At 47.5% G+C, this 26,629-nt stretch overlaps 1 protein-coding gene across 1 annotated transcript; it reads right to left on the bottom strand.

Moving 5' to 3' along the window:
- Positions 1-15,132: 15,132 nt before the first annotated feature.
- On the bottom strand, positions 15,133-15,642 carry LOC147958660 (uncharacterized). Its single transcript, XM_087532238.1, has one exon. The coding sequence runs from the start codon at positions 15,640-15,642 to the stop codon at positions 15,133-15,135; it is 510 nt and encodes a 169-aa protein (XP_087388364.1).
- Between the last annotated feature and the right edge of the window lie 10,987 nt (positions 15,643-26,629).

Below are 26,629 nucleotides of genomic sequence, written 5' to 3'. Positions count from 1 at the left end.
ATATTATCAGAGGATCAATCTGCGTTCGTCCCAGGTCAGATGATAACTAACAATATTATTTGCGCTTACGAGTGCTTGCATTTTATGAAGAGAAGAAAAGCCAAAACAAATAGTCACTGTGCGCTGAAGTTGGACATGATGAAGGCATATGACAGACTGGAGTGGTCCTACCTCGAGGCTATCATGATCAAATTGGGCTTTGCACAACAATGGGTGAAGGAAATATGCCCTAAAGGCAATAATAAAGTTGTTATTTATATTTCCTTATATCATGATAATTGTTTATTATTCATGCTAGAATTGTATTAACCAGAAACTTGATACATGTGTGGATACATAGACAAAACAGAGTGTCCCTAGTATGCCTCTATTTGACTAGCTCGTTAATAAAAGATGGTTAAGTTTCCTGACCATAGACATGTGTTGTCATTTGATGAACGTGATCACATCATTAGGAGAATGATGTGATGGACAAGACCCATCTGTTAGCTTAGCATAATGATCGTTTAGTTTTATTGCTATTGCTTTATTCATGACTTATACATGTTCATCTGACTATGAGATTATGCAACTCCCGAATACCGGAGGAACACCTGTGTCTATAAAACGTCACAAGTAACTGGGTGATCATAAAGATGCTCTACAAGTGTCTCCAATGGTGGTTGTTGAGTTGGCATAGATCAAGATTAGGATTTCTCACTCTGAGTATCGGAGAGGTATCTCTGGGCCCTCTCGGTAATACACATCACTATGAGCCTTGCAAGTAATTGGACTAATGAGTTAGTTACGAGATGATGCATTACGGGACGAGTAAAGAGACTTGCCGGTAACGAGATTGAACTAGGTATGATGATACCGACGATCAAATCTCGGGCAAGTAACATACCGATGACAAAGGGAATAACGTATGTTGTTATGCGTTTTGACCCATAAAGATCTTCGTAGAATATGTAGGAGCCAATATGAGCATCCAGGTTCCGCTATTGGTTATTGACCGGAGATATGTCTTGGTCATGTCTACATAGTTCTCAAACCCGTAGGGTCCGCACGCTTAACATTTGATGACAATTTGTATTATGAGTTATATGATTTGGTGACCGAAGTTTGTTTGGAGTCCCGGATGAGATCATGGACATGACGAGGAGTCTCGAAATGGTCGAGAGGTAAAGATCGATATATTGGAAGGTTATATTCGGACACCAGAATGGTTTCGAAGTGTTTCGGGTATTTTTCGGAGTACCGGGAGGTTATCGGAACCCCCCGGGGAAGTAGTCGGCCTTAATGGGCTTTAGTGGAAAGGAGAGAAGGGCCTCAAGGTGTGGCCCCCCATTTCTGGTCCGAATTGGACTAGGAGGGGGCGGCGCCCCCCTCTTTCCTTCTCCCCTCTTCCTCCTTCCCTCCTTCTCCTTGTTGGAACAGGAAAGGGGGGGGGATCCTACTTGGACCGGGAGTCCAAGTAGGACTTCCCCCTTTGGCGCGCCCCCTTGGGCCGGCCTTCTCTTCCCCCGTCCTTTATATACATGGCAGGAGGGCACCCCAAAGACACACCAAGTCTTCTCTTAGCCGTGTGCGGTGACCCCCTCCACAGCTACACACCTCGGTCATATCATCGTAGTGCTTAGGCGAAGCCCTGCGTCGGTAACTTCATCATCACTGTCAACACGCCATCGTGCTTGCGGAACTCTCCCTCATCCTCAACTAGATCAAGAGCTCGAGGCACGTCATCATGCCGAACGTCTGCTGAACACGGAGGTGCCATACGTTCGGTGCTAGGATCGGTTGGATCGCGAAGACGTTCGACTACATCAACCGCGTTGCTAAACGCTTCCGCTTTCGGTCTACGAGGGTACGTGGACACACTCTCCCCTCTTGTTTCTATGCATCTCATACATAGATCCTGCGTGATCGTAGGAATTTTTTTGAAATTGCATTCTACGTTCCACAACAATGGGTACATATCATTATGAGCATTATCAACTCGGTATCCTTTTCAGTTATGTTCAACAGAGAGAAGCTTGAATCTTTTAAACCATCATGAGGTATCAGACAGGGAGATCCGATCTCCCTCTACCTTTTCTTGATTGTAGTAGAGGGCCTTTCGTGCCTACTAAAAACCAGTTCACAGTCGTCTGCGCTTGAGGGGATTAAGGTGGCAAACACAGCTCCGGTTGTCAACCACCTCCTCTTTGCGGATGACAGCCTGTTTTATTCAAGGATAGTACAGAGGGGGCAGTAGAGGTTTCAAACCTTCTGGAGGTATACTGTAATTCATCGGGACATCAAATTAACTATGACAAATCGTCTATATTTTTTAGCAAAGGATGCCCGCAATAGTTGAGAGATAGTATCAAAGCAATTTTAAACGTCCAAAATGAGTCACTGATTGAGCGCTATTTGGGCATCCAAAAGGACGTGGGGCAGTCCAAGGTGAGCACGTTTAGATATCTTAGAGATGGAGTGTCGGAAAAGGTGAAGGGCTGGATGGAGAAGCTCTTAACGGCAGGGGGAAAGGAGGTTCTAATTAAAGCAGTGGCACAGGCACTGCGAGTCCATTCTATGGCCTGCTTCAGATTGCCCAGAGGCCTATGTGCGAATATCTCCTCCATAATTCGGCAATTCTGGTGGGGAAGTAAAGTGGGGAAATGTAAACTAGCATGGGTGGCATGGGACATTATGACACAGCCAAAACATCTTGGAGGCCTTGGCTTTCGGGACATGGAGGTTTTTAACCTTGCTTTATTGGCAAGACAAGCATGGAGGGTACTGTATGACCCTTCGTCACTCAGTCCACGAATTTTGAAGACAACTCACTTTCCTCATACTTCTCTAATGGAGGCAGAGCTTGGCAACAGACCCTCGCAGATTTGGAGAGCAATCCTAGATGGAATAGATATGCTTAGGCAAGGTCTAATCCGGAGGATTGGTAACGGGCAAACGACTGAAATATGGACACAAATCTGGTTGCCTCGACCGGGGATGATGAGACCTATAGCACCGCTTATTCCAAACCCACCACAGATGGTCTCAGAATTGTTGAATACAGTGATAGCTGATACGTCTCCAACGTATCTATAATTTTTGATTGTTCTATGCTATTATATTATCTATTTTGGATGTTTATGGGCTTTATTATGCACTTTTATATTATTTTTGGGACTAACCTATTAACCTAGAGCCCAGTGCCAGTTTCTGTTTTTACCTTGTTTTAGAATATCGCAGAAAAGGAAAACCAAACGAAGTCCAATTGACCTGAAACTTCACGGAACTTATTTTTGGAAGGAAAGCAACCCGGGAGACTTGGAGTCCACGTAAGGGAAGCTTCGAGGAGGCCAAGAGGTAGGGGGCGCGCCCACCCCCCTGGGCGCGCCCTCCACCCTCGTGGGCCCCTCATGGCCCCCCTGACGCACTTCTTCCTCCTATATATCTCCATATACCCTAAAAACATCCGGGAGCACAATAGATCGTGAGTTCCGCCGCCAGAAGCCTCCGTAGCCATCGAAAGCCAATCTAGACCCGTTTCGGCACCCTGCCGGAGGGGGGAATCCCTCTCCGGTGGCCATCTTCATCATCCCGGTGCTCTCCATGATGAGGAGGAAGTAGTTCTCCCTCGGGGCTGAGGGTATGTACCAGTAGCTATGTGTTTGATCTCTCTCTCTCTCGCGCGTTTTTGAGGTGATACGATCTTGATGTATCGCAAGCTTTGCTATATATTTGGATCCTATGATGTTTCTTCCCCCCTCTACTCTCTTGTAATGGATTGAGTTTTCCCTTTGAAGTTATCTTATCGGATTGAGTCTTTAAAGATTTGAGAACACTTGATGTATGTCTTGCCATGCGTATCTGTGGTGACAATGGGATATCACGTGATTCACTTGATGTATGTTTTGGTGATCAACTTGCGGGTTCCGCCCATGAACCTATGCATAGGGGTTGGCACACGTTTTCGTCGTGATTCTCTGGTAGAAACTTTGGGGCACTCTTTGAGGTTCTATGTATTGGCTGAATAGATGAATCTGAGATTGTGTGACGCATATCGTATAATCATACCCACGGATACTTAAGGTGACATTGGAGTATCTAGGTGACATTAGGGTTTTGGTTGATTTGTGTCTTAAGGTGTTATTCTAGTACGAACTCTAGGGCTGTTTGTGACACCTATAGGAATATCCCAACGGATTGATTGGAAAGAATAACTTTGAGGTGGCTTCGTACCCTACCATGATCTCTTTGTTCGTTCTCCGCTATTAGTGACTTTGGAGTGACTCTTTGTTGCATGTTGAGGGATAGTTATGTGATCCAATTATGTTATTATTGTTGAGAGGACTTGCACTAATGAAAGTATGAACCCTAGGCCTTGTTTCCTAGCATTGCAATACCGTTTACGCTCATTTTTATCATTAGTTACCTTGCTATTTTTATATTTTCAGATTACAAAACCTTTATCTACCATCCATATTGCACTTGTATCACCATCTCTTCACCAAACTAGTGCACCTATACAATTTACCATTGTATTGGGCGTGTTGGGGACACAAGAGACTCTTTGTTATTTGGTTGCAGGGTTGCTTGAGAGAGACCATCTTCATCCTACACCTCCTACGGATTGATAAACCTTAGGTCACCCACTTGAGGGAAATTTGCTACTATCCTACAAACCTCTGCACTTGGAGGCCCAACAACGTCTACAAGAAGAAGGTTGTGTAGTAGACATCAAGCTCTTTTCTGGCACCGTTGCCGGGGAGGTTTGTGCTTGAAGGTATATCTTTATATCTTGCAATCGAGTCTTTTAGTTTCTTGTTTTATCACTAGTTTAGTTTATAAAAGAAAATTACAAAAAAATGGAATTAAGTTTGCCTCATACGGTTCATCTTTTTAATATCTTTCGTGAGTATGATGGAAAGGAAAATTGTGCCAAAGTGTTAGAAGAAGAATGCATTAAAATGTTTGGCACGAAATATTTGAATGATGAGCATGATTGCAATGTTGTTAGTATGAATTCCTTGAATATCCATGATGCTAATGATATGCAAAGCCACAAGCTTGGGGAAGCTATGTTTGATGAAGATGATATTTTTTGTCCCCCAAGCTTTGATGAGCAAATTTACTATGATGAAAGCATGCCTCCAATCTTTGATGATTATTGTGATGACACGTATGCTTTAAATAATAATGATAACCATAAAACTTGTCATTTTGATCTTAATTTTCAATCACATGATAATTATTTTGTTGAGTTTGCTCCCACTATTATTCGTGAGAAGAATTTTACTTATGTGGAGAGTAGTAAAATTTCTATGCTTGTAGATCATGAAAAGAATGCTTTAGGTGCCGGTTATATTGTTGAATTCATTCATGATGCTACTGAAAATTATTATGAGGGAGGAATATATGCTTGTAGGAATTGCAATAATATCAAGTTTCCTCTCTATGTGCTTAAAATTTTGAAGTTATGCTTGTTTTACATTCCTATGAAAGTTGATTCTTGTTCCCACAAGTTGTTTGCTCACAAAATCCCTATGCATAGGAAGTGGGTTAGACTTAAATGTGCTAGTCATATTCTTCACGATTCTCTCTTTATGTTACAATTCTTATCTTCTATGTGAGCATCGTTGAAATCATCATGCCTAGCTAGGGGCGTTAAACGATAGCGCTTGTTGGGAGGCAACCCGATTTTATTTTTGTTCCTTGCTTTTTGTTTCTGTTTAGTAATAAATAATTCATCTAGACTCTGTTTAGATGTGTTTTTATTATTTTAATTAGTGTTTGTGCCAAGTAGAACCTTTGGGAAGACTTGGGGAAAGTCTTTGCGATCATGCTGTAAAAAAACAAAAACTTTAGCGCTCATAAGAATTGCTGCCATTTTTATTTGGAAAGTGCTATTTAGTTAATTATTTTTGCATATAATTAATAGACAAATTACTCATGTCCAGAAATTTATTTGAGAATTTTATGAGTTCCAGAAGTATACGTTTGATACAGATTACTACAGACTGTTCTATTTTTGACAGATTCTGTTTTCTATGTGTTGTTTGCTTATTTTGATGAATCTATGGCTAGTAAAAGAGTTTATAAACCATATAGAAGTTGGAATACAGTAGGTTTAACACCAATATAAATAAAGAATGAGTTCATAACAGTACCTAAGTGGTGATTTATTTTCTTATACTAACGGAGCTTACGAGTTTTCTGTTAAGTTTTGTGTTGTGAAGTTTTCAAGTTTTGGGTAAATATTCGATGGACTATGGAATAAGGAGTGGCAAGAGCCTAAGATTGGGGATGCCCAAGGCACGGCAAGGTAATATTCAAGGACAACCAAGAGCCTAAGCTTGGGGATGCCCCGGAAGGCATCCCCTCTTTCGTCTTCGTTCATCAGTAACTTTACTTGGAGCTATATTTTTATTCGCCACATGATATGTGTTTTGCTTGGAGCGTCAATTTATTTTGTTAAGGTTTGATTTCTGTTATTTAGAACAATGTTTTGCATCTTTTATTTCAATAAAAGTGGCATTGATAGCCTTTACTATGCCTATTTTAGAAGTCCACATGTTGTTGTTTGAAAACAGAAAGTTTACCGCTGTTGCAACAATTTCCTAGAAAAGTCAGAATGTGATAAAATGTTGAAACCTTTTGCATATTAAGATCTGATAAATTTAATACATTGGTAATTTTATTTCATAATTTTTGGTGTTAGGTAAGTATGGATGTTGATGCATTCTTTACAGACTGTCCTGTTTTGGCAGATTGCTATTATGTTTGCATTGTTTGCATATGTTTTCTTCTTTAATGATCCTATTCGAGGATAGGACTATTAAATATGCAGAGGAATTTAGTATGAAATGTTGAATAATAATTTTAGTGATTTGCTACAGTAGAGTATGATAAGGTTTTGGCAATGATTTATACTAACTTATCTCACGAGTCCTTGTTGAGTTTTGTGTGGATAAAGTTTTTGAGATTTAGGGAGACCGTGATATGAGAGGAATTAAGGAGACAAAAGCTCAAGCTTGGGGATGCCCAAGGCATCCCAAGATAATATTTCAAGAAGTCTCAAGCGTCTAAGCTTGGGGATGCCCCGGTTGGCATCCCACATTTCTTCTTCAACAACTATCGGTTAGTTTCGGTTGATTCTAAGTTTTTGCTTCTTCACATGATGTTTGCTATTCTTAGATATCATTTTATTTTGTTTTGCTTGCTGTTTGAATAAAGTATCAAGATCTAAAATTATTAAATGTTAGAGAGTCTTCACATAGTTGCATAATTATTCGACTACTCATTGATCTTCACTTATATCCTTCGGAGTAGTTTGTTGTTGCTCTAGTGCTTCACTTATATCTTTTAGAGCACGGTGGTGGTTTTATTTTGAAGAAATAGATGAACTCTCATGCTTCACTTATATTATTTTGAGATTATTTAGAACAACATGGTAATTTGCTTTGGTTACGAAATTAGTCCTAAATATGATGGGCATCCAAGAGGGATATAATAAAAACTTTCATATAGAGTGCATTGAATACTTGACTACTATGAGAAGTTTGATACTTGATGGTTGTTTTGAGATATGAAGATGGTGATATTAGAGTCATGCTAGTTGAGTAGTTGTGAATTTGAGAAATACTTGTGGTGAAGTTTGTGATTCCCGTAGCATGCACGTATGGTGAACCGTTATGTGATGAAGTCGGAGCATGATTTATTTATTGATTGTCTTCCTTATGAGTGGCAGTCGGGGACGAGCGATGGTATTTTCCTACCAATCTACCCCCCTAGGAGCATGCGCGTAGTACTTTGTTTCGATAACTAATAGATTTTTACAATAAGTATGTGAGTTCTTTATGACTAATCTTGAGTCCATGGATTATACGCACTCTCACCCTTCCACCATTGCTAGCCTCTCTAGTACCGTGCAACTTTCGCCGGTACCATAAACCCACCATATACCTTCCTCAAAACAGTCATCATACCTACCTATTATGGCATTTCCATAGCCATTCTGAGATATATTTCCCTGCAACTTTCTACCGTTCCGTTTATTATGACACGCTCCATCATTGTCATATTGCTTTGCATGATCATGTAGTTGACATTGTATTTGTGGCAAAGCCACCGTTCATAATTCTTTCATACATGTCACTCATGCATCATTGCACATCCCGGTACACCGCCGGAGGCATTCATATAGAGTCATATCTTGTTATAAGTATCGAGTTGTAATTCTTGAGTTGTAAGTAAATAAAAGTGTGATGATCATCATTATTAGAGCATTGTCCCAGTGAGGAAAGGATGATGAAGACTATGATTCCCCCATAAGTCGGGATGAGACTCCGGACGAAAATAAATAAATAAAAGAGGCCAAAGAAGCCCAAATGAACAAAAGAAAAAAAAGAGGCCATAAAAAAAGAGAAAGGCCCAAATAAATAAAAAAATGAGAGAAAAAGAGAGAAGGGGCAATGCTACTATCCTTTTACCACACTTGTGCTTCAAAGTAGCACCATGATCTTCATGATAGAGAGTCTCATATGTTGTCACTTTCATATACTAGTGGTAATCTTTCATTATAGAACTTGGCTTGTATATTCCAATGATGGGCTTCCTCAAAATGCCCTAGGTCTTCGTGAGCAAGCGAGTTGGATGCACACCCACTAGTTTCTTTTGTCGAGCTTTCATATACTTATAGCTCTAGTGCATCCGTTGCATGCCAATCCCTACTCACTCACATTGATATCTATTGATGGGCATCTCCATAGCCCGTTGATACGCCTAGTTGATGTGAGACTATCTTCTGCCTCCTTTTTGTCTTCTCCACAACCACCATTCTATTCCACATATAGTGTTATATCCATGGCTCACGCTCATGTATTGCGTGAAGATTGAAAAAGTTTGAGAATGTCAAAAGTATGAATCAATTGCTTGGCTTGTCATTAGGGTTGTGCATGATTTAAATATTTTGTGTGGTGAAGATAGAGCATAGCCAGACTATATGATTTTGTAGGGATAGCTTTCTTTGGCCATGTTATTTTGAGAAGACATGATTACTTGGTTAGTATGCTTGAAGTATTATTATTTTTTATGTCAATATTAAACTTTTGTCTTGAATCTTATGGATCTGAATATTCTTGCCACAATAAAGAAGAATTACATAGAGAAATATGTTAAGTAGCATTCCACATCAAAAATTCCATTTTTATCATTTACCTACTCGAGGACGAGCAGGAACTAAGCTTGGGGATGCTGATACGTCTCCAACGTATCTATAATTTTTGATTGTTCCATGCTATTATATTATCTATTTTGGATGTTTATGGGCTTTATTATGCACTTTTATATTATTTTTGGGACTAACCTATTAACCCAAAGCCCAGTGCCAGTTTCTGTTTCTACCTTGTTTTAGAATATCGCAGAAAAGGAAAACCAAACGGAGTCCAATTGACCTGAAACTTCACGGAACTTATTTTTGGAAGGAAAGCAACCCGAGAGACTTGGAGTTCTCGTAAGGGAATCTTCGAGGAGGCCACGAGGTAGGGGGGCGCGCCCACCCCCTAGGCGCACCCTCCACCCTCGTGGCCCCCCTAACGCACTTCTTCCTCCTATATATCTCCATATACCCTAAAAACATCCGAGAGCACAATAGATCGGGAGTTCCGGCGCCAGAAGCCTTCGTAGCCACCGAAAGCCAATCTAGACCCGTTCCGGCACCCTGCCGGAGGGGGGAATCCCTCTCCAGTGGCCATCTTTATCATCCTGGTGCTCTCCATGACGAGGAGGGAGTAGTTCTCCCTCGGGGCTGAGGGTATGTACCAGTAGCTATGTGTTTGATCTCTCTCTCTCTCTCTCGTGTTCTTGAGGTGATACGATCTTGATGTATCGCGAGCTTTGCTATTATATTTGGATCCTATGATGTTTCTTCCCCCATCTACCATCTTGTAATGGATTGAGTTTTCCCTTTGAAGTTATCTTATCGGATTGAGTCTTCAAAGATTTGAGAACACTTAATGTATGTCTTGCCGTGCGTATCTATGGTGACAATGGGATATCACGTGATTCACTTGATGTATGTTTGGTGATCAACTTGCGAGTTCCGCCCATGAAACTATGCATAGGGGTTGGCACACGTTTTCGTTGTGATTCTCCGGTAGAAACTTTGGGGCACTCTTTGAGGTTCTATGTGTTGGTTGAATAGATGAATCTGAGATTGTGTGACGCATATTGCATAATCATACTCACGGATACTTGAGGTGACATTGGAGTATCTAGGTTACATTAGGGTTTTTGTTGATTTGTGTCTTAAGGTGTTATTCTAGTACGAACTCTAGGGCTGTTTGTGACACCTATAGGAATAGCCCAACGGGTTGATTGGAAAGAATAACTTTGAGGTGGTTTCGTACCCTACCATGATCTCTTTGTTCGTTCTCCGCTATTAGTGACTTTGGAGTGACTCTTTGTTGCATGTTGAGGGATAGTTATGTGATCCAATTATGTTATTATTGTTGAGAGGACTTGCACCAGTGAAAGTATGAACCCTAGGCCTTGTTTCCTAGCATTGCAATACCGTTTACGCTCACTTTTATCATTTGTTACCTTGCTGTTTTTATATTTTCAGATTACAAAAACCTTTATCTACCATCCATATTGCACTTGTATCACCATCTCTTCGTCGAACTAGTGCACCTATAAAATTTACCATTGTATTGTGTGTGTTGGGGACACAAGAGACTCTTTGTTATTTGGTTGCAGGGTTGCTTGAGAGCGACCATCTTCATCCTACGCCTCCTACGGATTGATAAACCTTAGGTCATCCACTTGAGGGAAATTTGCTACTGTCCTACAAACCTCTGCACTTGGAGGCCCAACAACGTCTACAAGAAGAAGGTTGTGTAGTAGACATCAATAGCGAGCTGGTATGAGCAGCTTGTCCGATCGCTTTTCTTGCCCATTGATGCTGAAGCGGTCTTAGCTATCCCTTTGTGTACACGGAATCTAGATGATTTTTGGGCCTGGAGCGGAGAGAAGAAAGGTTATTTCTCTGTCAAATCTGCAACAGACTTATCATGCGAACCAAGATCACGAGAGAGAATTGGATTGAGGAACAAGACGGAACTTCAGCAGCGGACAATGCAAATACGGAATGGACTGATTTATGGAAAACTGAAGTACCTGCAAAAATTAAGTTGTTTCTCTGGTGTCTTTTACGGAATTCAATTCCAACAGCAGATGTACTAGAGCATAGAAACATCTCAACTTCATTGGCATGTGCATTATGTGGCGCTAGGGATCTGTGGAGACATGCCTTGTTGAACTGCTCGACGGCCTGCAGTGTATGGGCGCTAGCGGATGAGGCGATCTTGGATCAGATGAGTCGTTTGGACACCGATAACGTAACGGACTGGCTCTTTGCTATGAAGAGAGCCTTGACAAATGATATCTTTGTTCGTCTGACGACCACCCTATGGGCAATTTGGGCAGTAAGAAGAAAGGCTGTTTATGAGGACATTTTTCAGAGTCCCTTCTCTACCCATTGTTTTGTCAACTCCTTTCTGAACGACATCCAAATCGTGAAGAAACCAGAGAGTACAACAACACATTCAGTACCGGTGAGGCCAACACATTGGATGCAACCCCTTTTAGGCATGATGAAAGTGAATGTTGATGCGGCCACTATGAGGAGATCGAGATTTGGTGCGGTTGCTGCAGTTTGCAGGAATGGGGAGGGTCTTTATCTTGGCGCGTCAGCGATTGTGTTCAATGGTATATCTGATCCAACTACTCTTCAGGCGTTGGCAGTCCGGGAATCAATGGCACTAGCAGAGGACCTCCATCTACAGGCGAGACACGTCGCAACTGACTGCAAAGGTATTGTGGAGGATATCAAGCAGAAGAATAGTCCGAGCTATAGGGCTATTATACATGAGATCATAGAATACTCTCGTAGTTTTCAGTTATGCAATTTTGTGCATGAGTTTAGGAGCTCGAATTTCGAGGCTCACAATCTAACGAAGCATGTTTTGAAACTGGGGATCGGCCGCCATGTCTGGCTGGGCAACCCTGGTGAACTTTAGTTTGTCCCTGTAAACGCTGTGATGGTTTAATAAAAGCTTCGCTAATTGTCTAAAAAAAAACTTGGTCCTCTGTGCCCCAACAAATGGATTATTCGCTTGAGAGGGACCTCAGATATAGTGTCCGCCTGGTATTGCGGTCCACATTACACTTGTTGAAATGTCAATTTTACGATGTATGTGGGATGCATATTCCGTGTATATTTTTTCTCTCGAATATGCACGAGCGTTCATATTATATATTAAAGAAGAAAGGCAAAGATTGCCTCCACCATGCTTTACAAGATTTCCGTTATAATTATCCTTCCCTATGCGCCCACCTATCTAAGCTACCAAAGAAGGTTCAACATCCCCTTTAAACTTGCCGGCTAGCCACCATATCTTCCCTTCGGACTTGATCCTAGCTATAAGCGCATCCATCGAGGGGGATGCCCCTTTGAACACAATAGCATTGTGATGCTTCCACAACTCCCAAATAGTGAGAATGAAGATAGTATGGAGATCCTTGCGCCGTAGATTGTTCGGACCTTGCTTGTCCCGCAGCCAAGCATCCAGCGTGTCTTGGGCCGTCGGTGTCCAGTCCAACTTGCCTAATGCCTCACAAATTACAGCCTAAATGGCTCGAGAGAACACACATGTTAGCAACACATGATTGATCGTTTCCTCCTCCTGGTCGCAAAGAGGGCATGCGTCCTGGTGCGGCAACCCTCTCCGTGCTAGTCTATCCGAGGTCCAACACCGATCTCGTAGTGCTAGCCAAGTGAAGAACTTGCAATTAGAGGGGGGCCGGGATGTCCAGGTAAGCTCCGCCATGGGTGCTACTTCTTGGCCCCAAAACTTTGCCGCATATGCCGACCTCACCGAGTAGCGACCGTTCGTCTCCCAGGACCATGCTACCTTGTCCGGCACATCCACCTCCGGCTCCCACGTGTGCACACACAGCCATAGGGTTAGAAATTCCCTCAAGGCTTGCTCTTCCAGCTCCGGGCCGACATCCATAGCCCACGAACCATCTTCAATGGCCGGTGCCACATGCTTCGTAAGTCTGACACGTCGGGGGATCATGCCATATATAGTTGGTGCAATCTCCTGCACCCTCATCCCATTAATCCAACGGTCCTCCCAAAAGAGGGTGTTTCGCCCACAATGCGCCTCACACTTGGTGGCAGCCTGGAACAAACAAAGTGCCTCCGTTGGAACCTTAATTGTGAATTCACTCCAAGGTCTACTCAAGTCCACCCGTTGCAGCCATGGCCACCTAGCTTGCATGGCCACATTCATCCATTTGAGGTTCGGTATGCCCAGTCCTCTAGCCCATTTTGGAGCACAAACTGAGTCCCAGGCGACAGCGCAGTTACCACCATTCGCATTAGCTCGCTTGCACCAGAGGAAACCTCTACACACTTTGTTCATCGCAGCTATAGTCTTCATTGGGAGATCCAAGGCCATCATGGCATGAATGGGCATTGCACATAGCACCGATTGGACCAAGGTCAACCGTCCACTCTTAGGCATCAAAGCCGCCTTCCACTTAGGGAGGCAGTTCGCCATTTGATCCACCAAGTATTGCAACTGCGCTGGAGTTTGCTTCCGTAGTGCCAACGGAAGGCCCATGTATTTTATAGGGAAGGATCCTCTCGGGCATCCTAGCACGCTGCTGGTCATGTTAATTTCTTGATCCGAGCACCTTGTTGGGAGGGCCGCTGATTTCGCCATATTCATCTGCAAACCAGATGCCTCCCCAAAAACCTCAAAGATACACTTTGCAGCTTCAAGCTCGCCTGGCTTGGGTTTGATGAAAACCACCACGTCATCCGCGAATATGGACAGCCTTTGCCTCATCCCTCGAGAAGCCAACGGCTCCAAGAGCCATCTTTGTGTTGCTCGCTAAAACAGCCTTTGCAATGGCTCCATAGTGAGAATAAAGAGCATCGGTGATATCGGATCACCCTGCCTGAGCCCCTTACAGTTGTATATAGTGTCTTCGTGGTCCCCATTCACCATGATTTTTGTGGTACAAGTTGAAAGAATACCACAAATCCATGATCTCCACCTAGGACCGAACCCAAGTTGTTGCATCACCTCAATCAGGAACGGCCATTGAACGGAGTCAAAAGCTTTCGAAATGTCTAGCTTGAGTAATATGGCGGGGTTGCGCAAGGCATTCAGCCTTCGAGCTGTACTTTGGACCAACATGAAGTTGTCATGTAAGGATCTGCCCTTCACGAAAGCACTCTGATGGTTCCCCACAAGCATCGGAAGTTTCCACACTAGTCTGCATGCCAGGACCTTCTTAAAGACCTTAATAACTCCATGCACGAGACTGATCGGCCCAAAGTCCGCCACATCTAGGGCACCATCCTTCTTGGGCAGCAAAGTGACGAGGGATTTGTTGATCACGGCCAAACCTCAGACGTCCCCATTGTAAAAGCAAGCCAACGCCTTCATGATATCATCTTTTATAATATGCTAGCATGCGGCATAAAAGCGGCCCGTAAATCCATCCGGCCCGGGCGCCTTGTCTAGGGGCATCCCCATGATGACACCTTCCACCTCTTCGTACGTGAATGGATCCTCTAGCTGCGATAGATCTAGCCACGGCAAGTCCAACTCATCGAGATTTATAGTGCAGCTCCGGGACTCCGCGGAACCAAATGTCGCGCCGTAATATGCATCCACTGCGGAAGCCACCTCCTCCTGGCCAGAATATATGCATCCGTTGTGCTTGACTGAGCGTAGGACATTCTTGCGCTGCCGATGACTCGCCTGTTGATGAAAATGCCTTGTACTGCCATCTCCTTCACGCAACTGCAACAAGCGCGATCTCTGTCTTGCTATGCTTCTCCCAAGAGAGGCCAGCCCTAGCAGCTTCTTCTTTAAGCAGCTCCTCAAGCCTCTTTCCGCGTCCGATAGTGGCCTATTATCCATCGCGACGTCCAGTTGCTTTATGACCTCCAGAGCAATGGAAATTTGAAGTTTCACATTGCCAATCCAGCGAGTGCTCCACCATTGAAGGTTTATAGCCGTAGCTCGCAATTTATTATTACAGCGTGAGGTACACATTGGACGCCTCGGGCGTCGAGTCCTAGGCCCCTTGCACCACGTCCAGAAAACCTTGAGCCTCGACCCAAAACGCCTCGAACCTGAATCTTTTCCTCATACTAACCTCCACATTCATATCCAAGATAAGAGGGCAGTGGTCCAAAATCGCCGTCCCTAGAGCGGACAGGAAGCAGGACGGGAATGCCTCATCCCACTCATTGGAGACAAATACATGATCAATTTTCTCCAGCGTGGCATTCCGCCTCTCATTTGACCAGGTATAGCGCCTCCCATTAAGGTATAGTTCCTTGAGTTCCAATCTGTTTAATTTTGCTCTAAATCTCCCCAACATCCTTCGGTTAACCAGCTCATTACTATTGACCTCTTGCCTAGCCAAGAGATTGAAATCCCCAGCTACCAACCACGGCCCTGCGTGCAGATCCCGGATATCCACCAACTCTTGCATGAACTTGATTTTGTCTACCTCATCTTGCGGCACATAGACACTTGCGAGCCACCATGCCTGTTCGTCATCCGGGCACTTAACCAACATGGTCAGCGTATGGTTAGTGTAATGTGAGTTGGATATATGTGTGATAGAGTCATCCCAAGCTACTAGAATCCCGCCACGAGTACCCACCGCCGGCAAGTAGAAAAAGTTTTCATATTTGCTTCCGAGGCATTGCCTCACATCATTCACCGATACAACTTGAAGCTTAGTTTCCTGAAGGCAAATGATTGCCGAACCGGCCGTTGCCACCACCTGGTACATCGTGTTCCTCCTAGCTTGAGCGTTCAGCCCACGAACATTCCACACTAAGACTTTCAATGGGTGCACATTCATTTGGCATGCCCGCACAAACCACACAGCTGACCACGCAGCTAGACCCCAATGGGGCTGTCCACCAACGGCATCGGGGGCGACTCCTAGCCAAACAAGGCTAGAATAGCCGCAATGTGCGCATCCGAGAGTGGTCGTGCGAGCAGGTCCACATACATCCGTAGTGCCTCCTCGGATATAACTTCGCCTTCATGTGCCAAGCATAATTTCCGGATGAGAACTTGCTATTGTTTGGTCGCCGCCCGCTTGGCAATTCTAGTGCTACGCCTTGGAGTTATCTCGAGCCTTTGCTTCTTCCTGATCTGGCGTCCTGGGTTGGCAACAGCACGGCCAGAAGGCCTCGGCAGCACGGGAGAAACAGGCACACGCATATCAGCGCAAAAAGCGGCCAAATCCCCCCCGGGGCGATCTGCATGGCCGCTGGCGTGCATGGCCTCGGATCCGGTGCCAGCACATGGCCAGCATCCTGCGGGGCCACCTGTTCCCCGATCCCAGGCATGCATGGCGTGGGAACCCGGGCTTGGCCATCCTCGTCCTCCAGCGGTGCCAACTGGGCAGTCCCCATAGGCATGCATGGCCTGGTGGCATGCATCGGGCTACCCTCCCCACCTGACAAGCTGATCTGAAAAGTCTCCCATGCTTCTACTTGTCCTATTCCATCTGAAACCGTGCAGGAGAACGACAGCAGCTGCACAGCTGCACAAACCCCAACCGTATCCTGCTCCTCCATGATCCGGTCCTGCAGTGGGATTTGCAATCCACCAATCCGGACCGAGTCCACCAAACTCTGCCCAGCAGAGGGCAGCAGCCCCGACGCGCTGCGCCCAACATCCTGCAAAGCACTCTGTCCCATCCCCACGCTTCGTCGCCATCTGGCCAATTGCACCGAGGAAGGGGAACCAACGGTCTGCTGCGCCTCGGCTGGGGCCACATAGGATGCCACCTGCGGACCTGACCAGCTGGCGGCCCCAGGCCTATCCTCGCCCAAAGGGCATTCCACCGGACCCACCAAGGAACCCCTGACACCAGCCCACAGCTGTTGTTGACCGTTGGGTCCATCGAATCGAGTGGAGTTTGAACACACGCGCGCGCGCCCGCCGGTGGTGGTGCCGCCGACGAGGACTCCGCCGTATGCACCGAGCCACCACCGACGCGGCGAGAATGGCCTCCCCGCCTCTTCCACCAGAGGACCCCCGGCCACGGCCATCGTCTCCGGTGGGTGGGGAAGGAGGCGGCGGCGGCGGGGGCGCCGTCCCGCCATCATCCACCATCACGCCCGTCAGCACTCGGATCTCGATGGGGTACCAGAACGCGCTTGAGCAACGTCCGGCCGCCGACCTTCGTCCATCCGCCTCCGACCAAAGCATGCGCCTTGGCTCATCGATGTAGAGGAGACGCTGAGTGGGAATCCGCCTGGGCCGGTTCGTGCGCAACCAAACCCTGAAATCCGCCATGTCCACCCTGCTTGCAGTATCCTCGTCTACCCCGACGACGTAGCCCAGACCACGCAGGATCACACTGGCAGTCCGCCGGCACCAGCATGCACCGGCACACCCCGGAGCGAGATCGGGACAAGGTACGACAAGGACGCCGCCGTCGCCTGGGCTTGCCGAATCCATGGGCACAGAGAGAGCTCGAACTAGGGCGCCTCCACGTGCCCGGCACGCACCATGTGCTCCCGAAGAGCACCGTCATGGCAGAGCACGAGGAAATCCTCAGGGAAGAAGCGCCGAATGGACATCTCCGCCGGTCCAACGCCGAACGCGGCATGCAACACGGCCGCCGCCGCGTCCACATCCACCACTGGCCTGGTGCCGACGACGGTGACCAGCACACCCCGCGCCAGCTCGGCCTCGAGCGACCGCGTATCCTCCGCAGCTTCCAGGAAGCACACCTCCACCTCCTCATCACAGCAGAACTCCGGCCGAGAGTGCTGGCCCTCCAGCTAGTCAAAAGGCGCCGAGAACGCCGGACCTGCAGACCTCCTCACCGACGGTGGCCATGCCGCGAGCGGATCCTGCACCACCTGGCTCCACAAACGCACCGCTCCCGGCGGCGGGGGCGGCAGGACCACAGGCGAGCGCGAGCGCGGGGACGGTGATAGCGAGCGCGGGGGCGAAGCCGGCGATGCCTGGCGTGGGCCATCCGCAACCTGAAGCCGCAAAGCAGGCGGCAGGCGTGGTTGCTGCTCCACCGGAGACGGCTGCGCGGACGAGTGTATCCCCGCGAGGTGTGGCCAGGCCCATGGCAACGAACCCAGAGCGTGGGGTTCGTGCACTCCCTTGAGATCTGCCCATCACTGCCACAGTTGTAGCAGCAGCTGTACAACTCCACCGGGAGCCTGGAGGAGGGAGGAGGGCGAGCCGCCGTCAGGACGCGCCTCCGTCCCTCCCGCCGCCGGCGCGGCGGGCGCTGGGCACGAGTCAGCGGCACTCGCGGACGCCGAGGCATCTTGGTTTGCCATCCACCATGTGCCGGACGCGTTGCCGGAGCGCGAGAGGGTCCCGCCGCGCCGCCTTGCACCACCAGCCCAAAAGGGGTGCCCAAGATCTGGGGGACGACGATGGCGGAGCGAAGCTGCGGCCGCAGCGGTGCGGGGGGAGGAGAGGAACGAGGCTCCACACAGGGCGAAGGAGACATGGGAGCGTCAGATTCCGACGAGAACGAACCAGAGAGGGAGACCCTAGAGGCCATGGCCCCGCGGAGAGGTGGCCGCCGCCGCCGGAGTGGAAGGCGGCTCTTTGGGTGGCTGCCGGCGCAGGAGTGGCCGCCGGCGCGGAGCGGAGCGCTAGGGAGAGCGGCTTTCTTCATGATCAATTTCCTTAGTCCTGACGAATTGTGTGTCCTCCTCCATGTATATTTTTATGAAAAGATTTATGGGACACATGGTTGAAGAGAAAAGAAATCTTTCAGTTAAACTAGGAAAGTAAAAAAATGTAAAATATAGTTGTCACATTGTTCAGTACGATCTACTTGAGGTGACTCATGCTCTGGTAGACGCTAGCCACCCTTTCTTCCCACCTTAGGTCCCACTTGGAAGAATGTTATTTATTTTACACTTGTAAGAGCATCTACAGCCGGGAGCCTTAAACCCCCCTCAAATGCTAGGCGGACGGCACAGTCACTGACCCATCAAAGAAAAAAAAACCGACCCAGGCGGGCTCCTCATACTGGCTCTAAACATCGGCCGGGTTGACCGACGCCCTTCGTATCCATCTCAAAATTGGGCCGGATATGGGAGGCCCAGGCGTGATCGGCCACATCCGCCATGTTGGACCAGACAGCCCGACCTCACCACAAATTGCACGCCCCAACCTACCTGATTCCACTTGCTCCTCTCCCTTCTTCATGCCGGCTGTCTCCTAGCTCCGCCGCCACCCTTGCTCCCCCGCTGATCTGAGCCCTCAGCGTCGCCAACACCGGCACAACAATCCTCCCATCCGTGCTCGCCGTCGCGGACATCGTCACCGGCCGGGATGCCACCGTGGTATGACCGACAACTCTCGGAGTGCACCTTGCCCTCTATGTGTTCGACACATTGTCCGGCCAGGTTTTTGTGATGTATTCGTAGGCAAAACGATGGATTTTGATTGTTCGTCCGACAAGGAGTATGGACCCACAGAGCTTGATGAAATGATTCAAAATGAGTTCTTTGATTTGTCGAATTCAGACGAAAAAGACGATACGATCATGCTCATGAGCATGCAATAGGAAATGGGCCGGGAGGTGGAGCACATTCTCAACTTCAAGGGCTCGATCAAAGGGAAAAGAGTTATTAACCGAGATAGGTCTCTGAAGCACGGTTACTCTATAATGACTACTTTACTACGGAACCAACTTTCCTTGATGATCCATGGTTTCATCGACGTTTCCGTATGCGCAAACAATTGTTTTTGCGCGTTGTGGAGGTAGTGTAGTCACATGATGACTACTTCAAACTCACTAGGGATTCTTGCCGACAACTTTCATTAAAATGCACGACTGCAGTGAGGATGCTTGCACTTGATACTGTCGCCGATGTCGTTGGTGGGATTACCTGAATGGCGGAGAGCACATGCCTGAAGACCACTGTGAGGTTTTCCCACGCCGTGGTGCAAGTGTTTGGAGTAGAGTATCTGAGAGAACCAAATGTGCAGGATACATAAAACTTTGTTGGGTATTGAAGAGGCAAGAGGTTTTCCAGGTATGCTCGGTTCAATTGATTGCATGCATTGGCAATGGAAAACTGCCCTAAAGGTTTGCGCGGACTGTACCAAGGTCAGACCAAGGAGGTCACGATCATACTAGAAGCAGTGGCATCACATGACTTATGAATTTGGCATTCTTTCTTTGGGATGTGGGATCTCACAACAACATCAATGTGCTTCAGCAATCATCCGTGTTCAGGAGACTTTGCAATGAGGAATTACCACTGTGCAATTACACTGTCAACGGCCGCGACTACAACATGGGGTACTATCTTGTCGATGGTAGCTATCCTTAGTGCAACGTGTTTGTGAAGACCACATCTGAACCCCAAGGCAACAAACAAAGCCACTTTACATTAATGTAGGAAGCAACTTGAAGGATGTGGAGAGGGCACTCAGAGTGCTTCAAGCTCGTTGGAGAATTGTTCGCGGAGCTGCAATGATGTGGAAATCGGAGACTTTGTGGCAGCTGATGACATGTTGTGTAATTTTGCACAATATGATTGTCGGGGACAAGGGTGATGGGGTAGCCAGAACCAAAGATTTTGAAGTGCATGAAGAACAAGTCCACATCTCGGAAAATCAAGATGCAAATCAGCTTATGAATTTTTTGCATATGCATCAGAATCTTCAAGATCTTCAGGTGCACGCGCATATGTGGACCTCCAATGAAAACCAAAGAGCTAATGTTTGAATTGTGTACTTCAAATAAATTTTAAAGTTTGAACTATGTAATTTCGGTACAAAGAACTATAATTTACGCTGACATTCACGTGTATGATCGACATGCATGGATTTTCATGAATTTGAGAGTTTGGATTTGAGGTGTGTGTTTGTCCGATGCTGTCCGCAGATGTGCCTGCGGACGTATTGGGGGGCGGATTTGCCAAAGTCCGGCTATAGATACTCTAACCTCTTCCACATGTATTAAACTGGGTGCCCGTATAATCCAGGCGGAAAGGAAACGGAGCATGGGAGGTGTGTATTATTTTTCCAGGTAGAAGGCACCAAACGACCATTTTTTTCCAGGATCTAAACAACCAACCAACCCAGATGCACATAATAATTATCCGCCTGGATGTTTCACACCTGTAATTGTTCGTGAAACACCACACCCTTAATGGGTTTAATGTTCTTCCTCAGTCATGATCACATCATAAAGATCCTCGTCATGAAGATCCGACTTATCTAAGAAATCACCCATGTCACCAAAAGAAGTACACCATGAGACAATGTTGGGGAAGACTGTGCATCGGATGTCTTCGCCATCGAAACAGACCAGGGAGGACGACTGAGGGGGTGGACCAGTCAGTGAGGCGTGAGAATGATCGAGAGATCGGCTAGGGATTGGTGAGGGAATAAGCCGGGTGGTAGAGACGCAGCGGTGACAGGATCGCCGAGAGGAAACGTAACCCTAGCCGCTGCTTGGGAAAAACCTCTTCGGCTTTGTTTCTGGCTTACTAATTGATATGGTCAAGCGGGCTTAACGACCGTTGACCTTTGATCAAGAAACAAATGTACTAATATGCCATCCAAAAAAGAAAACGAAACCCCAAAAAACTGAAATTTGCCATCCAAATAAAAAGTTGCCATGTTTAACAACTAAAGTTGTCATCTTCATATGCATGGTGTTTAAGGTGAGGCAAAACATAAAGGCTAAACAATTGTATTGTGTTTTCTTTTCGTTCTCGTGTTCTACTGTTCTAGCAACAAGAATGATCATTCCAAGTTACAAGTTGGCCGTGTCCGAACCCTGCCGTGCGGGTTCATGTGCGACTCAGCTCCGCAACAAGGCAGTTAGCCGTAACGTCTGGCTACACGCCGGCCGGCGGGCGGCGGCGTTCGTACAGCGGCCAACTGTGCACTGTAATCAGCAACTTTTTTTTTGAAAAGTTTCGGCGAGCATATGCCCGAATCGTGCGCGGAATCATGAGGCTCACTTTTGCATGTGATATTGTAGGGCGCACCATCACTTCGATCAGTTCAGCTCGGCCATCACGGTACGTACCTAGCTATACCAGCGGTGGCCATGCATGTAGCAGCTTTTCCCTTACCACGCAGTTGACGCATGACTGTTCATGGTAGTATTATTTTGGCAGGGTTTCCATCGTTGGCACAGTGACGCGTTTCTCTGATATGTCCGCTTAGACGTGTCACATGCGTGTCTTCTTGTTTTGAACTTCCAAACTATCTCATCAACAAACCTAGCTAGAAACAGTTTTCACAGAGGTTTGATTGATTTTTCACCAGCTCGCAGACATCATTAGGCCAACTCTACCACACGACCTTATCCTGTCCGTCCCTATTCGTTTGAAGTAAAACGGACAAACCAGACGGCCCAGCGGCAAACCTTATTTTGCTTTTTCGTTCGTTTCGTGTCTGTTTTACCCCATCCCTGAACCAAAGTTGGTCTCGTTTTGAGGCAAAAGCGGACACGAGCCGGACGTTTTCAGCATCCCTTCTGTCCGCTGTGTCCGTCTGCACATGGGTCTGGCCCACCTGTCACTGAAACCTGAGGGACCCACCCACCCACCCACCCATCCCTTCTCTCTCCTCTATTTCCACTATTCATTGCACACCGCGTCGACGGCCGTCGGAGCAGGGCATGGGCACGGCCTCCCCGCCGGCGGGCCAACCAATGCCAGCCTCCCGACCACGGCAGCCGCGACTAGCAGACGGCGAGCACGCGGGGCTGCGGCAGACAGGCGTGCGCGCGACGAGCTGGCCGGGCGGGGCGCGCGGCTAGCAGGCGAGGCGCGGTGCGGGGCGCGGGACGGGGGGCTGGGCGCGCGGGCGAGCTGGCCGGGCGGGGCGCGGTGCACGGGGCGGGGCGGCAGGGGGTGCGGGACGGGGGGCTGGGAGCGCGGCGCCGGCGCGCGGGCGAGCTGGCGGGGCGGCGCGGGGTGCGGGGAGCGGCGCGCGGGCGGGGCGCGGGTCGGGTGGCTAGGCGCGCGAGCGAGGATGCGGGGCGGGGCGGGCGAGCTCACGCGCGGCAGATGCCCAGGCCACGGCGAGGAGTTGGCCGCGGCGCGGGCGAGGGCGCGACGGTGGGCGGCGAGGCGGGCGCGCGGAGCGAGAGCGCGAGCTCGTTGACGGGTGAGGCGCGCGACCGAGACAGACAGTTTGAGATCAGTCGGTGCGCTGGGCGCCTCCAACTCTACCGAGACGTCCATGTTCATTTTACCACCCATTGCCACCCCAAACGAACAAAATCCAGACAAAACAAACGTTCATTTAGGGCCGTGCGGTGGAGTTGGCCTTACGCTTTTTGCTACGCCGCACGGTGGTGGTACGTGGAATGTAGCTCCTTCCTTTTTTTTCTTTGAAAAGGAATCGCCTTATCCAGCTACCCTAGCATCGTCATCATAACCATGCTATATAGGAGTATTGCTATCCTTCACACGACCGCAAGTGTTGGCCTGACTGTAATACTTTTGTACTCTCTTCTCCTCCTTTGAAAATGATAATATAATCTTGGCCTCTTTTGGTTCATAGGATAGAATTATCATAGGAATAAGAATTTTGTAGAAAATGAGATGACACGTTCTTAAATTCTATGAGTAGGAATAGAAAACGAGATGTTATTTGGTTGACACCAGAGAAATTTTTTCATTAAGTTTAGACTCATTTTTATTTTTCTATGAAATGTGAAGAATGAGAACCAATCCTATGTAAGAATAGGAATCTATTCCTATGAATCAAAAGGCTCTAAAAAAAAAATTCTATAAGAATCCTATCCTCTAAAATTCCTATGAAATTACTCCAAACCAAAAGGAGGCCTTATCTATCACGAGACAAGGGCCTCGGTGGTGGGAGGGCTGCTGCCGTCTCCACCCCCGTGCGCTCGCCGTTCCGTTCGTACGCCTTCCTCTTTCCCGCCGACGAACGACGCTCTAGTGTTCCCAAGACGATGTGAATGATGACGAGCCGGGACTATGGTAAATTCGCCCGTACCCTACGTACCCACGAGCCGGGCCTCCTCGATCGCCTGTCCAAAGAATCTAGGAGTACGAGGCAATGCATGCCGTGTGCGCGGCCGGCGTGAGTCCGTGTGAGCGCCGCTCGATCGTAAATTGGTGTTCCTTGTGGTGTGCGTGGGCGAGCGCAACGGCAATAACCGCTGTCGCTTGACGCTCCGGCCGGTGAGCCGCACAAGGGGCCCGCTGCGCGATGTCCCTCGTACCTGCGTGCTTGCACGCCTCGGAGCCGCGCCGATGGCACTTTTCTGCTCGCCATTCAGCCTGAGCATGGTTAAACTTGCACCTCAGCTCTTGTCATTCACCCCCGAGACACGGGCGGTTAGTTATCCGCGCGTGCGTGCACGGCTCACATGCACAGTTACGCCGCTGCTTCTCCAAATGAGGCATCCGCCATGCCCCTACAGTCCCACTGTCCTATCCTATACCTGCCATGGCTACAATGGCTAGCACTTGTTTACGGACCACAGTTGCACCAATAGACCCAAGAAACAGCCGGCAAACGTCCAGTGCTCGTACGTGCGGTCGATGGCAACCGGGCGGAGAAAGCAGTAAAAACGATGGGCGACAACATTGGCACCACAGAAAGCAAAGCGCCGAGTGATCAAGGCCGGTACGATCACGTACACTCACTCCCCGGGGAACCGTGACATGCAGACCATGCTGAAAATACCGTCAGAAAAGAACAGATGATAATCCACTCACTCTCTCGAATACAGTGGATTTGGACTGCCCCAGAACCTAACAAAACACGCTCGGAATATTCTCATGGATTTGAAACTTGAGCGAAGACGACGAAGGGAAAATGGGAGCTGTGTGGCGACGGATCTATCTACCCTGTGCAATAATTGTAGAAGGTGCGCCACTGTATTATTACTGCCACCGTACGGCAACGCCTCCAGACCCCCTCCCACACCCTGCCACTCTGTCGACGCGTACTCGCTCTGCCCACTGTCAAGTCTACAGGAGTACTCCCTCCGTCGGCCAAAGAGTGAACGTCTGGCTCGAGTAATTTTCCCAAAATAAGTGAACGTCTGGCTCCGCAGCGATCCACCGAGTATGGCCCGTTGACAGTCATTGCAGTTGTCATTTGAAATAGGGAATCAAAAGTGCCAAATTGGAAGATTCTTGCTGCCGGGTGATGTAGTAATTTTCCTTGGCATGATTGTGCGCATATCGTTTTTTCTTGGTGTGCCACATTGTTGAGAACAATCACGGTACTCAACACACATCTCTTCTTGTATTCCCTCTGTTTCTTTTTACTCCGCATATAAAATTTAGTCAAAGTTGAACTACACAAAATTTGACCAAATTTATGTAAAAAATATAAACATCTACAATACTAAAACTATATAGTATGAAAATACGTTTCATGATGCATCTGATAATATTGATTTCATATTGTGATTGTTTTCATGTCTTAATATAAAGTTAGTCAAATTCTACAAAGCTTGACTTTGACGAAACCTTATATGCGGACTAAAAAGAAACAGAGGGAGTACTTTGTCCTTGTGTGACTTGGTGGGAGGACACCAAATAAATCAGGCTTGCAATCAGATCACAATAAATCCGATGTCAGATTTATAGTGATTTGGAGCAAACGCGGTCTCCGCCGTCCGTTCATTTATCACGGATCACGCGGAAACCTAACACCATGTTATTGCATAGAAAATCGTTCACGTTGTGTCGGAACGAAACAACGGTAGGCACACCTTTTCTTTTCTTTTGCCTGACCCGTTCACCCTCACTCTAGTTCGCTCTCATTCTCCCCCTCCCACTTTCCTCTTCTCATCGGCCCGTCGACCACCATCTCATTGGCGATTCCCAACAACGACGTTGATGCTGCGATAGTGGAATCCCACCGATCCAGGCAATTACATGTGTTTACCGACGCTTCTTCACACACGCGGTGCGGAGTGGAGGAAGGGTGGGCTCAGGGCGGTAGTGGCACGTAGCGTGTGGGAGAGGGGGTTGCCGCAGATGAGTTGCATGGGAGGGTGCGGTGGTGCATCGGCCTGACGCGGTGGTGCAGGCGTTGAGGGCGGTGCATCATCGACGGGCAGAAGTAGGAGTTCTGGCGCCTCTTCCTCGCGCTTGTCTTCTGGCGTCTCTAAAGGTACGATAAGTTGTACCTTTGAGCTAGCGAATGCCTCCTCATTGAACTGCTAACGGAAAAGGAATGATGACGATTCACCATTTTCTACTTCTGCTTCCATTAGTGTTGATTGTCGCTGATCCATGGTAGTTTAGTGCGATTGATTTGGATTTGGTTGATAATTTGATTGCTCATGCTATTTTGTAGTAGTGTAGAAATAGAGAAAATTATCATCAATTGGCAAATTAATAATCTTTTATAGCTGCCATCCTTTTTTAGTAAATAGTTGTCATGGCAATTGCTATGAATTTTCATCGACCCTCGCAATTTGCTTCTCATTTTTAGAGCTTGTTTTGCCATGTCAATGCACCATGTTCCCTAAATTTGCCATGTATTAGAAATCTCTATTTTTCCCATGAAAAATGATCTCAAATTTGTAC

The sequence above is a fragment of the Triticum urartu genome, chromosome 7A, assembly GCF_056163025.1.
Source record: "Triticum urartu cultivar PI428250 chromosome 7A, HENAU_Tu73, whole genome shotgun sequence".
Taxonomy (NCBI): domain Eukaryota; kingdom Viridiplantae; phylum Streptophyta; class Magnoliopsida; order Poales; family Poaceae; genus Triticum; species Triticum urartu.
This window is presented reverse-complemented; position numbering and strand designations above follow the sequence as displayed.